General features: G+C 50.4%; 1 protein-coding gene across 4 annotated transcripts in view; it reads right to left on the bottom strand.

Annotated features, from left to right (window-relative positions):
* Positions 1-14,404, bottom strand: part of ARMC9 (armadillo repeat containing 9) — a 143,820-nt gene that overhangs the window by 117,146 nt on the left and 12,270 nt on the right. For all 4 annotated transcript variants that reach the window (XM_020972160.2, XM_078154653.1, XM_020972158.2 and 1 more), the window contains 2 exons: positions 9,452-9,544; positions 7,793-7,817 (listed from right to left, as the gene is read on the bottom strand). In XM_020972160.2, the coding sequence (XP_020827819.1) occupies positions 7,793-7,817; positions 9,452-9,544 (118 nt within the window). The remainder of the gene's footprint in view (positions 1-7,792; positions 7,818-9,451; positions 9,545-14,404) is intronic.

Below are 14,404 nucleotides of genomic sequence, written 5' to 3'. Positions count from 1 at the left end.
TCTACCCGTTTCTTTGGTTTTGTACTCTGGAGCCACCGAGAATAAGTCAGTTCCCTCTTCAAACATACCCTTATATCCCCGACGACCCTCGTCCCCAGTTCTTTCCACTGGCTCTCACAGGAGAGGAACACAAGTCTTCAGAGTCCCTTCAGAGTCCCAGCTGCCCTTTCCTGGACATACGCTCTCCACCTTATCAAGGACACTCCCGATTCGGAGAGGAGGATGCCAAGGGGGCACGGACGCTCTCGTTTCCAATTTGAATGAACAGGTTTCCTTCATTCTGTTTACTGTGGATCTGGCAGCTTCCCAGCTTGGCTGGAGGTCTCTACTAGGAGACGGCCTCAGAATATGTGGAGAGTCAATTCAGGTTGGATCCATTCTGCCAAAGAGCTCCCTCTGGTTCAGTAATGAGACTTACCCTTCCCCAGCACTGAGTGTGCGCTTCCTTGCCCACCAGTACCCTGGGCACTGGCCAGTAATGATGCTTCATCCTTTGTTACCAGGAGGGCATGAATCCCCGGACAGGAACCAGAGCAGTTCAAGAGTAGGATGACAACCGGCCTCCAGCTAGTCTGCAGCTTGTCCCTGGGTGCTGTCCTGAGGTCCCGCCTGTGTTTCCCATTAAACGTATCACCCAGAGAAGGCCAAGTCCCCACAGATTACCCAGACCTTGGCCACAAGACTAGGCGGGCTTGGTCTGGGTGATAGAGGTAGGAGGAGAGCGGCCAAGCCTCAGACAAAGCCTTTCATAATGTCCCATTATCATGACCAGGCTGCTTTATCACTGGAATCAGAGCTCTTGCCTCAGCCTGGAATACTCAGTCTCCAAGCACCTGCTTGTATTTAATAAAGGTGACTCTGTACAATTCTGATCCCAAATCAGAGTGGGACTCGGGCTCTGCCACACTGTGGGCAAGTCAAATCTCTCTGAGCCTCTTGCTTCCAAAGGCCCTTCCAGCCACACTTGGAGGGACCCTGGGTCTCTGGGTAGGGCCCCACATCCCTAGGGACCTGCCTGGGTGAACTATTGGCCTGGGTTTTCTAGGTGGAAGGTGCCCGCCATGCCACGAGAGCTGAGCTTCCACAGTGGAAGAGAAGAGTGTTTTGTGAGCTCCCTAAGCTTGTCCTGTGCCTGACAGGAGGGCTCCTGGGTTGGCAAGTTCAAGTTACTTGGAGCCATTCAGGTACTATTATCCAATCCCTAGTGGCCAAAGAGATTATGCTCCAGGGAGTGGAATGAGCCCAGAAGTGGAGCCCAGAAGTGGGGAGAGGGCAGGACAGACCGGGCAGGGAATTATTCCTCTCGGGAGACAAACGCTAAGACATGGAGTCTGAACCAGGATGAGGGCTGTGCAGACACCAGTGGCAGACGTGGTGTTGGGGTAAAGAGGGATTCCTGTAACTTGCTCTTGATTTGGGAACGGCCTTGAAGCTGAACTGGCCAAGCGGCCGAGGAGAGCAGCTGCCAAGGTCTCAGTGAGCCACGTCTGATAGTTGAGGAAGCTATGGGGAAGCGACAGTTACACGTACAGAAAACATGAAGAGGCGGATCCCCCACCTCCTCCCAGAGATTGGGCATTTGCTCAAGAGTAGGGCCAATGCAAGGCTGGATATTGGCCCTGAAAAGCAGTTCATTTTGCATTAAAATAAATGGCATTTTTGCCCTCTGAGGAAGGGCATTTCTACAGCACAGGGGAGTCTGGAAAGAAGCCCAGATTTCAACTGTTTTCACACCTTGCCGCAATCTGGTTTCCAACTCTAGAGATCAGGCCAGTGAACCCCTGGACAAGATAAAGGGAAGACAAAGGACTGGGTGGGCACCGTGCTTCTTCCTCCCTCTCCCCCCGCCGCTGGTGACCCCCTTCTCCCACCGAGGAGTTCCCCGTAAAGATGGGCCCAGCCCAGCCTTCTTTCTTTCCCTGGACTTTCCCAGCAGCCCTGCCCAGACCTCTCTCCACCTTTCCAGCTCCCTTTCATAGGGAGTCTTCCCCCATCAGAGAGTAAGCTGTCTGAGGGCTTGCAGTAGTATCCTCAGCTCTCAGCACACAATAAGTACTTCACACTTGCCTGTTAATTTGACCAGGCCAAAAGGTGGCACTGCCTCAAAAGGTCCAAAGTACCCATACAAAGGGTTCCCTTGGAAAGCTCTAAGATGGTTGTCTGAGTGTCTGAGTGAGCCTTCCGGCTGATTGTTCCCCAGAGGCCCCAGAACTGAATACAGACCCCACCCCACCCCCCCTTACTACATGCAACAGGACTTTGGGGGACTTTCCTCAGGGTTTGTAATTTTGAAAAGAAATAACAACCTGGCACCATACTAAGAGAGGCCACCTGGCATCATGGAGAAGGGTCTCATGAAGGACGTCCTAGGTTCCCACTCTGCCTCTGACCCATCCTGGTCCGGGGACCAGGGGCAAATCTCTAAGCCTAGACATTGGAGACAGTCATATATCTTAGAAGGAATTTCCACACTGGGAGGCTAATGAAAACACAGGTTCAGATCAAATGATAAACATACGAAAAAACACCTTTAAGAATAGAAAACAGACTGTACTACTATTTTCTTTCTATCAAATACCTTCTCATTTCTCTTTTCAACCTGAAAGTTCCAGGGAGTGTCTCAGAGTATGACAGCAGGGAGAGGGCACCCTGTGGTCTGTGCTTTTCTGCCACTTCTGTCCGCTAGGTGGCCTGCCCTCAGCAGGGCCTGCCCATGGCTCTGGGGGGCATCAGTGATAGCCAGTCCAGGGCTGGGCCCCCCTGAGCTTGCTGGGAGGCAGCATCAGCTTCACAGAATTCCCTGCACTTCTGTCCGCTAGGTGGCCTGCCCTCAGCAGGGCCTGCCCATGGCTCTGGGGGGCATCAGTGATAGCCAGTCCAGGGCTGGGCCCCCCTGAGCTTGCTGGGAGGCAGAACCCCTCGAAACACAGTGCTCCCCTGCCCCAGACAAAGCTCAGTCTTCACCCTCCCCCTCTGCTGCACCCCACACGCACCCAGGCAGGCACCTCCCTAACCACTGGCCATGGCCAGTACGATCTCCAGCAATGCTGCCACTCACCAGCAGAGGGCTCCAGAGACAGCCGCTCTTCCCGACTGGTCAAACCCATCGCGCTCAAGTCTTCACAGTGCCCCAGCTGATCCCTGGGTGGACAGCCGGCCTCCACGGCCTTGCCCCTCGTCCCTCCCAGATGAGAGTCTCCTACTGGGCAACGGGGATCCTGGTACCCGAGCCCTGGCTCACGTGGGATAAGCTGGCAGAGCTGCACACTGACCAGCACTACCAACCCAAACAATTCCTTTGGTGCCCTAAGTCAGGGCATGGCACAAAGCCCTCCTGAGCCCGGGGGCAGACGTGTCCGCAGACCTGCCCACACACCTCTCCAGCAATGGAAGAATCTCAAATCCCACCACCTTCAGTGATAAGGCCCCTCGCGCACTTCCCCAGGCCACCCCCTCGATCACAGGATGGACATAGTGAACCTGCTCTCACTCAATCACGGAATCCCAGCCAGGCTGGGGACCTGCAAATTCCGGCCTGATGACGCCCCGGGATCAATGCCAGCAAGGGACCCCCTTCACTCTCCACTCTTGGACCCTGCCTGCCCCATGGTCCATCTCCTTCTAACCCTCAAGATCACTCTACCTGGTCTCTGCAAAGGCTGTGGGGCTCAGAGACAGCCCAGAGATCGTGCGGCAGCTCGAGAGCATCAAACACGTGAGCCGGAGGCACCGAAGCACAGACCGAGGGAGGAGGCAGCACCAAGTGCTCAGGACCAAGGCCGCCTGCTCCCCCTCCTCAGGCCCCCCTTACAGGGGCTGCCTTCCCCTCTCAGCCCTGCAGGCTGCCCGCCTAGCAGAGCTCCCCGAGGAACAGGGCATCGGGGCTCCGTTAGGAAACCTCAAACCTGGCGGGCCACACCTACTCTGATTAACCGAGAAGCCCAGAGACGGTGACCTGGGAAGGATTCTGGCAAAATAACTGGAACAAGGTGTCCACCGGCCCTCCCCCTCCACTACCTGAGCCTCAGGGCTATTTTTTAGAAAGAAAATTGGGCGCCTAAGGCTTAACAAGCATCAGCTCTGGACATCAGACCTGGTCCTGGTAACCCCTAGGACACTCTGTGGGCCAGGCGCACAGGAAGCATTTACTAAATGCCTGGTCACAGAGACTGACCCAACCTGCCTTCACGCTCTATGATGTAGTAGGCCTTCTGATGATCACTGGGGACAAAGCAACAGTCTAGCCAAGGTGCGGCACCTACAAGAGAGATGAGGGGATCACAGCAGTGGGGTGGGGGAGATGGGGGCGCAGATGGGGGCTGGTAGCTGGGGGAAGCAGGAAAGATTCTGTGGAGAAAGATTCTGAGCTCTGCAGGGACAGGGAATGACACGAAATGCCATGTGTGTGTGTGTGTGTGTGTGTGTATGTGAAGGGGAGTAGTATGTGTGTGTGCATGTGTGAAGGGGAGTCGTGCACGCACACATGTGTGAAGGGCAGTTGCATGTGTGTACATGTGTATGTAAAGGGGAGTTGTATGTGCATGTGTGTAAAGGGGAGTCGTGTGTGCACATGCGCAGGTATGTGTGTGAAGGGGAATCGTGTGTATGTGTGTATGTGTGTGTAAAGGGCAGACATGTGTGCATGCATGTGCATGTATGTGGAGAGGAGTCGTGTGTGTATGCATGTGTGAAGGGGGTCATGTGTGTATGTGTGTGAAGGGGAGTTGTGTGTGCACGTGTGCAGGTATGTATGTGTGTGAAGGGGAATTGTGTGTATATGCATGTGTGAAGGGGAGACGTGTGCATGTGTGTATGTGTGTGAAGGGGAGTCATGTGTGTATGCATGTGTGAAGGGTAGTTGTGTGTGTATAGGGCAGTTGTGTGTGCATGTGTGTGAAGGGGAGTCGTGTGTGCACATGCGCAGGTATGTGTGTGAAGAGGAGTCATGTGTATATGCATGTGTGTGCGTGTGCGTGTGCATGTGTGTGTGTATGTATGTGTGTAAGAAGCCTGGCAAGCTAGGCTAGGGCCAGAGTGCAAAGAGGAGTTTATGGCTGATGTCAGAGTATGTCCTAGGGAGCCCCTGGAGTTCATTAAACAGGGAGTGACATGGTCAAACCAGTGCTTTCTGGAGGCTGCTTTGGCAGCTCAGTGGCCTGGGGGCTGGAGAGGGGCAGGACTCGAGGCAGGGACACCAATCAGGAGGCTGCTGATGTCTACATGAGAGGTGATGCAGATCTGGGCTGGGCCAGCCGTGGTCAGCATGAAGAAGAGACAGGATGCAGAGACCACAGGATTTGGGGTGAACAAGAGTGAGGAGGTGAGGATGATCAGCGGTATGGGGGGCACAGGGTGCCCTCCGCAGGAATGGGGATGTCTGGAGAGCAGCGGGTTCTGTCCAGACGTGCTGATGTCCACTGGCAGGCGTGACCACCACCAAACTGCACCTCTGGCCTTGATCTGGACGGCCTGCGCCAATCCAGATTAGCCTTTCAGCTGTGCGAAGCCCCCTTGGTTTTTCAGACCATGAAATAGCCTTTCAAGGCCTGCTGCCCAGGGCACACTACTTTGTTTCTCCTCTGCTCTCAGGATCCTCACGACCCTATCCGAGTCCAGGTCCAGAGCCTATGGCCTATACTCTTTATCACTCACCAAACTGGGGAAAAGCTACCAGAAGGAGGGGATGGGGCTCCTGGGACACCCAGCCCCCCAGGGGGAGCTGGCACATAGCCACACCTCAGTGAAGAGCAGCCAGTCCCCCGCCATGAAGGGCCCTCCTGCTGCTTCCTGCCCTGGAGGAAGCACTGGGAGGCACATCTGCCTCAGGCCCAGGCTTGGCCACCTCCTCCAGGGAGGGATTTTGGGAATGAGTCTGCTTGGCACTGCTTGGATAGGCAGCAGGAGGCTGGACCTGAGCACAAATCACAACAATGGACCGCACAGCTGCCTGAAACATCTGCATCCCACAAAGAGGACAGGAGGAGATGCAGGACTAAACCCTGGGGTGTCTCCCACACTAACCACCCCCTGCCTCTCCTACCAAGCCTACATCGGTCAGATCTAAGACACACAATGACAGCCTTCCCTTAACGGCCAGGCAGAACAGGCCTCTCCTGGACCCCCTAAAGGTAGGGCAATGGCCCCAGGGCATCTCCTCTAGGGGTCCCTACTTGTGCCCATGGTCGTAAAAAAAAAAAAAAGATACTTTATTTGCCAAATCCTTCAGAGGCAAAAATAGAATTCTTAATCCTGACCTTCTTTGAACAATGCCAAAATGCCCAGAAATCCAAGTCTAAAAGGTCCAAGTTTTCTTTTAAAAGTATTTTGGGCCTTGCTTAACCCTAGCATTGGGGGACAGAAGCAAGTGGGATCTGTGTTCATCTCACTTTTCAAAGGACAAACCCCCCCGCAAAGCTGGGAGAGTGGAGAGTCTTCTGTTAACGTAGCAACTCTCCTGGCCACCAGAACTCTGGGGTTTTGCCCCTAAGGCCTCCTAAAGGTCGGTTGCAATCTCCCAACAAGAATGATAACTGAAACATCTCCCAAACTGGGACGATGGTTCAGTTTGGTACAAACACCGATTCCTGCTGCAGACCCTCACGATCACCATGGCGAGGCTCTGTTTGTGTGGCCCAGACAAAGAGGGATGAGATGGGAGAAAAGCCTGTGGGCATGGCATCTCTCACTCCCATATGGCCACGTGGCTTTCTTAACGACATACTTTCTGTAAAGTCATTGAAACAAGATCTTAGCCTATGAGGTCTGGTCCAGGTTGTGCCCTGAACCCACATTTCCCTGTGGAGGTGGCAGAGCCTCCTTTACACTGAGCATTAAGCGACAGAGCGTGCTTTTTTATTCTGGCACGGTAAGATCCTGGGCGGCTTTGGGGCACATTTTTCTTAGTTACTTGATCTGCCAAATGCCTTCCTCTGATTGGTCCTGAGGAATCACAAACATGGTGGCAAAGCCCTCCTCTGCTAAGACCAAGCTCCCCTGGTTACTGACCAGCCCACCTGCCTCGATTGGCAAACGGGCAGCTCCCAGGATGTGGATGCCACCAGGACTTCACCCGCCCTCTGGACTCCATCTTGTGACAGCTGAGTTAACATGAGATGTGCCAAGGATTCCTGCCCCTCCTCCTTCCCTACCCCAAGCCTCGCAAAATAATCAGCTCTCTCAGTGCAGGGACCAGGCATTGTATTTTGTTGGGGCGTGCACAGTAAGATGTTGCTAGCAGATGCTCAATAAACATTTAATGAATAGACAGATGGATGAATGAGCCAACAATTCCGACCATCTCCCATGACCTTATGTGTTGGCTGAGAAACGTGAGTTTGGAATTCATCCAAGAGCTCATGGAACCTGGGCTCAGCTACCACCGCAGCTGCTCAGCATTGCGGCAGCCTCGGCCTCTCAGGGTGTTGGCATCCACATCTGGGGAGTTTGGGGATTAGCGATCAGGATTCCCCCCCAGCTCTACCTCTGTGAACACCAAACAAAATCAAATGTATCTCCTGAACTGACTTTCACGTCTACGTGACAACTGTAACAACCGGCACTCGCGGGCTGGATGAGAAACAATAGTCTGCCTTTTCTTACGCGTGCGCAATTCTCATTGAGCTGAATGGAAGCCGGGCCTCTGGGAACTGAGAGGGCTGGTTCTTTAAGGAAAACAGGACTATTAAATCCTATGGATGGGTTGAGTTCTACATTCCAAATGCTTCACGATCCACATCACGAAACCTGTTCCACATACACACACACACACACACACAGCAGAGTGATAGCTTACCTTTGCTGCTCTGCCCATTCTCCTTCTGTGAAATGAAAAAAGTTCAGGAAAAATATCCCAAGAGTGAGGGGATCCCAGATCTTGGGACAGAAGAGCCTTCTGAGGTCAGCGAGGCCAACCCCCTCATTGTATAGAGGAGGACATGAAGGCCTGCAGAAGTCACGTGACTTGCCCAAGCATACATGGCCGATAAGTGGGAGAGCCAGATTTGAACCCGAGCCCTGCGACCACTCCAAACACCTCCCTCTTCCCATAGTGCAAGAGTGGGTATCACTGGCACCCTCCCATAAGACAGAACCTCAGCAGGGTCACATAATACTAAAAGCCAGCCCCCAGATGCATAGCCTGCCAGTTACCAACTCCTCAGTCACGGCCTATAGGGGTCAAAACCTAGTTAATTTTCAAACCAACAAAGAGTCTATTTTTTAAAAATTATCAACGAGGTCTCTTAGAGAATTGGAGTTCCAATATTTGCTTTACACACCCCTGTTTTAGGTGGCGTCTCTAGGACCCCAAAGGAGGAGGGTCTCCTTTACTGTGTGCTAGCTGACTGAAGCTCACTGGAGGAAAAGCTTCATGGCAGGCTGGGTAGACCAGCATGGTCTAACATTTGGGCTCCAAAATATCAAAGCAGGCTAATGGAGAGCTGACAGCTATTTCCCAACCAATAATATCAATCACAAAGAATAATTATTAAAGGAAGCTTTAGGCTCCTACTCTGAGCAATCCTGGGAAAGGAGCAGAGAATTATAATCAAGTCACAATAATGTGATAAATGTTTACGTTTAAATAGCATGTGAATAAAGGTTTACAAACAACACGCTCCCTACCCCAATCCTGTGGGGTCAGCAGTGCAGCATTTGGGGAAACCAAGTCTCTGACAAGTAAAGTACCATATGGGCCCAGTGAGTGTCTGAGCCAGGGCTGGTTCCCTACCTGACCCCAAATCTGGTATTGCACTGGACCACACAGTCTCCATAAGAGAGATGCAGAAAGAATGCTGCAGACCCCTGAAGAAGGCATGTTCTTCTTCTGAAATCAGGGCCTGGCTTTTTGGTAAAGAAAGAAGGCACACAGAAAGTAGATAACAACATTTGGGATATGACCATAAAAGGTCTAAGCGCCATAAGCCTATGAAGGAAGCCCTAGTTAATTAATTCAACCCCCAGTTTTACAGAAGGAGATGGATCCCCAGAGGTTTTTTCTATTAAGGCTAAGGCTCTCTCTGGCTCTAAAATTTAGTGTTTGGATCAAAAAAAAATTTTAAATAAAAAAAAAGAGTTTGAGGGCAGCTAGGTGGCACAGTGGATATAGCACTGGCCCTGGATTCAGGAGGACCCGAGTTCAAATCCGGCCTCAGACACATAACACTTACTAGCTGTGTGACCCTGGGCAAGTCACTTAACCCCGTTGCCTAGCCAAAAACAAACAAAAAAAAGAGTCTGAATCCAACCTCTGGCCTAATGTTTGAAACTCGAGCTTAATGGCCTGCTTCGTGAAGACTGGCTTCTTCCTGCAGGAGGCAAACGTTTCATTCACCATTCCCCAAATGAGATGCACGGTCTCGTAGCTCAGTTTAGGGGCCCTGAGCCACCAGTTTAAACAAAGTCTAAGAAAGCCCGTCTATTTTAGGTCTCTACGTTTGTGTCAGAAGGATACATAGAGAGTAAAAAGCCGTGGGGTATTACTGGCTTTGAGAGTGGACGACAGGAATGTTTCCAACCTCATCTTTAACTCTGGAGTCCAGGAATCCTAGGAGGCAAACAAAGCAATAGCCATGTGAGTGTCCGTTCACCAAATACGTACAGCGGCATCTAGCTGCCCCGCCATCTGGGTGCAGGGGCCCCCAGACAACCTGCAGTGATACAGCTTCCAGACAGTTTGGCTCATTCATTTATACAGACCTATAAATACTCAGAAGGGAAACAAATTACCATAGCCGTTTCATACACAGACAGGGAAAGAAGAATCCTAGCACATTATTTGAATATTTTGTGTAATTTAAAACCACGTACATCAAGTCATCTTGTTGGGCGGAAATGCCAAGAACATTTCAGGCATGCATGGGGGCCCTGGCTGCCATCCCCAAAGCAGCATTAAAAAGGACAGCAACTATGTGGGCGGCTTCATCACGATTAGGGGACTCCCTTCCCTGGCCCCAGCGTGTATGGGAAAGGAATGAGAGCTGCTGTCACTCAGCGGCCATTGACATTCACCGGAGATGATGAGGTGTCTGGCGAGGTCTTCCTGCAGGGCGGTGGCGCATCTCCATCCCACCGGGCCCTCCAAGTCAGCCTTCCTCGTCCACACTCTCCAACGAGTAGAGCTTCTGCCACCACATATCACCCATCTCGCACGCCACCTTCCCATCCCACCAAGGATCACCACTATCCAGGGATCTGACATGGCCCTACGGGAGAGGGCAGGGTGACTTCCTCAGTGCAGGGGCAGACAAGCTGCCTCACAGCCAGGAGCTAACATGTCACACGACAGCACTTGTACCTGGGTCTTCGGGACTCCAAAGCCAGCTCTCCAACCACAGCTCCAGCCGCCTTGTCTTAGGCCCAGACTGGATGGTAATCTCCACGAAGGCAGGGACTGTTTAAGCCTCCTCCCCTGCCCCTTCCTTCATCTGGTCACCCAACAAGTATGCTGAGTACCTACCGTGCCCTAGAGCAGTCAGCTCAGCACTCTGGGAGAGACAGCTTGAGTACGGCTGAGCCCACGCTCTTGAAGAATCCCAGGCTATGGAATAATGGAAGTCAGAGCAATCACTAGGTCTGAAAGCACTGGCCTTTCGGGCCAGGAGTCTGGGGAAGCCTATAGAGCCCTTCTCAGAAGCACGGCTGTAAATGCATAAAATAAAATGCCAAGGCTTACAAAGGAAACCAATTACACTGCAACAGTTATTCAAGAGTTTTAAGTCTACTGTCCTTAGGCCAGAACCCTGACATCATCAGAGCATTGAACAGATGAGTAAACCAAGGATCCAAGAGGTTAAGGGACAGGAAGTGAGCGAGCTCACCTGACCCCACGGCTTGTTCCACAACGCGTACACGCACACCTCTCATATACTGTTCTATATTGAATCGATGCTGGTTAAATTGAATACAAGGGAATTCTTCAAAAAACAAGCAAGTTTCTCTCTCCAGAATCATTCCAGCTGCCACTTTCCTGGACAAGTATCCCAGCCTCCAACTCGGCCAACCTGAGTCCCATTCAATACGGTGGTGCTATGGGTGAACTTTCTGACTTTTTCAAAGATACAAATGGGTGACTAAGAGTCTTTTGTTACACAAATATCAGCAACTTTGTGACACGGGGGGATAGAATGCTTATTTGTAAAAGCTGTGCTCCTGGCTCCATTTTCGCAGGATTTGTTGTTTTATTCAATAGGAAAAGGTCTCCTGCATTGGACTGCTGTGAGAGCTGACAAGGAGCAGCTTAAAAACCCTGGCAGGGGCTGCAAGGCGCCCAGTAGATGGCTCTTCTGTTAGTTACCATTTGGGACAATTAACTAACACAGACCTTTGTTTAACCATGTCTATTATAATTCTCTGTTGATAGCATAGATTTAGCCAGCAAATACCTCGCTTCCTTGCCAAAGAGAGTGATGCGGCAGTCAAGGGCAGTGTCAGCACAAACTTTTGTAGAGGAAGGTGGCAAAAAATTATGAGCAAACATCACCGAAGGTAAAACCAACTTTGTGGAGAGCTTGAAAGAGCCCAACCAAGTGAAGTCAACCCACGGACTTTTCGGGATGAAACTGGAGTGAGGACGAGAGAGAAAAAACGGAAAAGATCTGCAGAGGCCGGCCGGGGAGCGACTGCCATTTCTGTCACTAGTGAAGGCAGAGCCACCACATCTGGCCCCTGAGACCCCAGTGCCCACATGTCGCATGAGGAAGGTGGGAGGCGACGGAAAGAGAAGAATGTGACCCCCAGCACAGAGGACGTCAGTGCTGGAAGGGAGACGGTTTGGAGAGCGCTGATCCTCAGGAGAATATCAAAGGCTTGGAAAAATCTGGGACTGTACTGCCAAAAAAAAAAGTGGCCAAGAGAATATCCCTAACTAGCCCTTATTTTCTACAAAATCTTTCTGGGAACCTGCGTGATGAGGAGACAAGGAAACAGACGGGCTAGTTCCACCGAGGAGACCAGCCCCACCTTTACTGTCATACAAAGGACTACAGGATGCAGAGAGATAAGATCCCACTGAACTTGCCATTTGTTGATAACAAAAACCATCTGATTTGGTAGAATGAGGCGTTCTAGAACAAAGTGGAAAAAGGTCAAGTGCAAAGGTCAAAGCGAAGAGACTTTCCCCACAGAGAGGGAAGTCCTCCAGACCGTCCTGGTGTTCCCCTGCTGACCACACGGCCGCTCTTACGTGAGGGCCATAATCCTTCAAGAGTCTGGCTTACCCATGTGCCCAGCAAGAAACAAGCGGGCACGGAACGCCCACTGTCCAGACTACGGCGTGTAGCCGGACGGGCGTCCCACGGACACGGTCCGTCGGACACAGTTCTTGGAGGGTTGTGTGAATGAACAACGAACTCAGATCGAGAATGAACAGCAGAAGGAGAACGAGCCAGACTGTTTTTAGGGACATGCAGACAGTGTTTTATTACGATCCCAAGCTCCATCCTGGGACGACCAACTGTGAATGACTCAGCTCTTCTCAGTAACACAGTGATCCAAGGCGGTCCCTAAGGACTCATGATGAAAAATGCCATCCATATCCAGAGAAAGAATGGATGGAGTCGGGATGCAGATACCAGCGTGTTCACTTTCTGTATCTTGTTCGTGTTTTTGCTCTTGGTCTATTTCTTCTTTCACAACGTGACTAATATGGAAATATGTTTTACACGATCGCACCCATATAACCTACACCAAACTGCTTACCTTCTTGGGCGGGGGGGAGGGATCTGAGAAAGGGAGGGAGAAAATTCGGAACTCAAAATTTTAAAAAACTGAATATTAAAAATTGTCTTTACATGTAGTTGAGGAAAAAAATGACGTTATTTTTTTTAAAAAATCAGAATGCCATGAAAGCCATAACAGATCAAGCCAAATCAATGACTCCACGAGAGAGCAAGAAACGATCAGAAAAATAGGAGAAAACATTCCGATGTTTGGCATCCAAACAAATGACGTGGGAAACAGAGCAAAGGGATAACTAAGTAATCCCTGGACTCTCTGAAAATCATAATTAAAAGGAAAAAAAGGCTGGGACATTACATTTCAAGAAATCATAAGTGAAAACTGTGCAAATCGATTAGGACCAGAGGGCAAAGTGAAGACAAAACACACTGATCACCTCCTGAAAGGAGCCCCAAAGGGCAAAGTCAAGAGCGTCACAGCAAAATTCAGAGTTCCCACATCAAAGAAAAAACACTGCAAACCTTCACAGGGGAGAAGTTCAAGTACCAAGGAGTCAGGACGCCAGAAGTCCTGGCAGCTTCTCCTGTCAGTGAGAGGAGATTTCGGAATATAGTATTCCAAAAGGCAAAAAAGACACAGGCTTACAACCAAGCTACTACAAACCGAAGCGTAACCCTAAAGGCGGAGGGGGGGCACGGGGAAATGGATCTATCATGGAACAAAGGACTCTCAAGCATTTCTGATGAAAAGAACAGGGCTGAATAAGAACTGGAGGGTAGAATCTAAGCAGGATGCCTTAGACTGTCTCATGGACAGCGGGGGATGGCTGAACAAATTGCAGCATATAAAGGTAATGGAATATTACTGAGCTATAAGAAATGAAAAAACAAAAAGATGATTTCAGAGAGTTCTACGTAGCATGAATTGACGCAGAGTGAAGTGAGCAGAACCAGGAGAACGATTTGTACGAGAGCAATATCACTGAAAGAAAATACCTTTCAAAGCCTCAAGAACTCTGATCAATGCAATGAGCCAGCATGTCTCCAAAGGACCTGGGATGAAGGATGCTCCCCACTCCTGACAGGAGGGGATGGATGAAAGGTGCAGAGGGGTACATTGGGAATGGCCGCTCTGGGAAGTTGCTTTGCCCAACACTGCTTATCTGTTTCTTTCTCTGGGCTAGTGGTAGGTGGGGGTTGGAGAAGACGAGAGTTTTTCAAGAGGGTCACTGAAGCGGTTTTTTCACATGCATAGAAAATAACATCCCCAACTGATAAATGGTCAAAGGATATGAACAGGAAGTTCTCAGATGAAGAAATTAAAGCCGTCTATAGTTATATGAAAAAATGCTCTAAATCACTATTGTTTAGAGAAATGCAAATCAAAACAACTCTGAGGCACCATATCACACCTATCAGATTGGCCAAGAAGACCAAACAGGGAAATGATAAATGTCAGAGAAGATGTGGGAAAATTGGAACACTAATGCATTGTTGGTGGAGTTGTGAAATGATCCAACCGTTTTGGAGAGCAATTTGCAACTATGCCCAAAGAGCTATAAAAATGTACATACACTTTGACCCAACAATAGCACTTCTAGGGCTGTATCGCAAAGAGATCATACAAATGTGAAAGCACCCACATGTACAAAACCTTTTATAGCAGCTATAAAAATGTGCATACCCTTTGACCCAGCAATAGCACTTCTAAGGCTATATCCCAAAGAGAA

This window comes from Phascolarctos cinereus, unplaced genomic scaffold (genome assembly GCF_003287225.1).
Source record: "Phascolarctos cinereus isolate Bilbo 61053 unplaced genomic scaffold, phaCin_HiC Scaffold_5;HRSCAF=322, whole genome shotgun sequence".
In the NCBI taxonomy this organism is placed as follows: Eukaryota; Metazoa; Chordata; class Mammalia; order Diprotodontia; family Phascolarctidae; genus Phascolarctos; species Phascolarctos cinereus.
The sequence above is the reverse complement of the archived record's forward strand: the minus strand, read 5'-3'. Positions and strand labels throughout refer to the sequence as shown.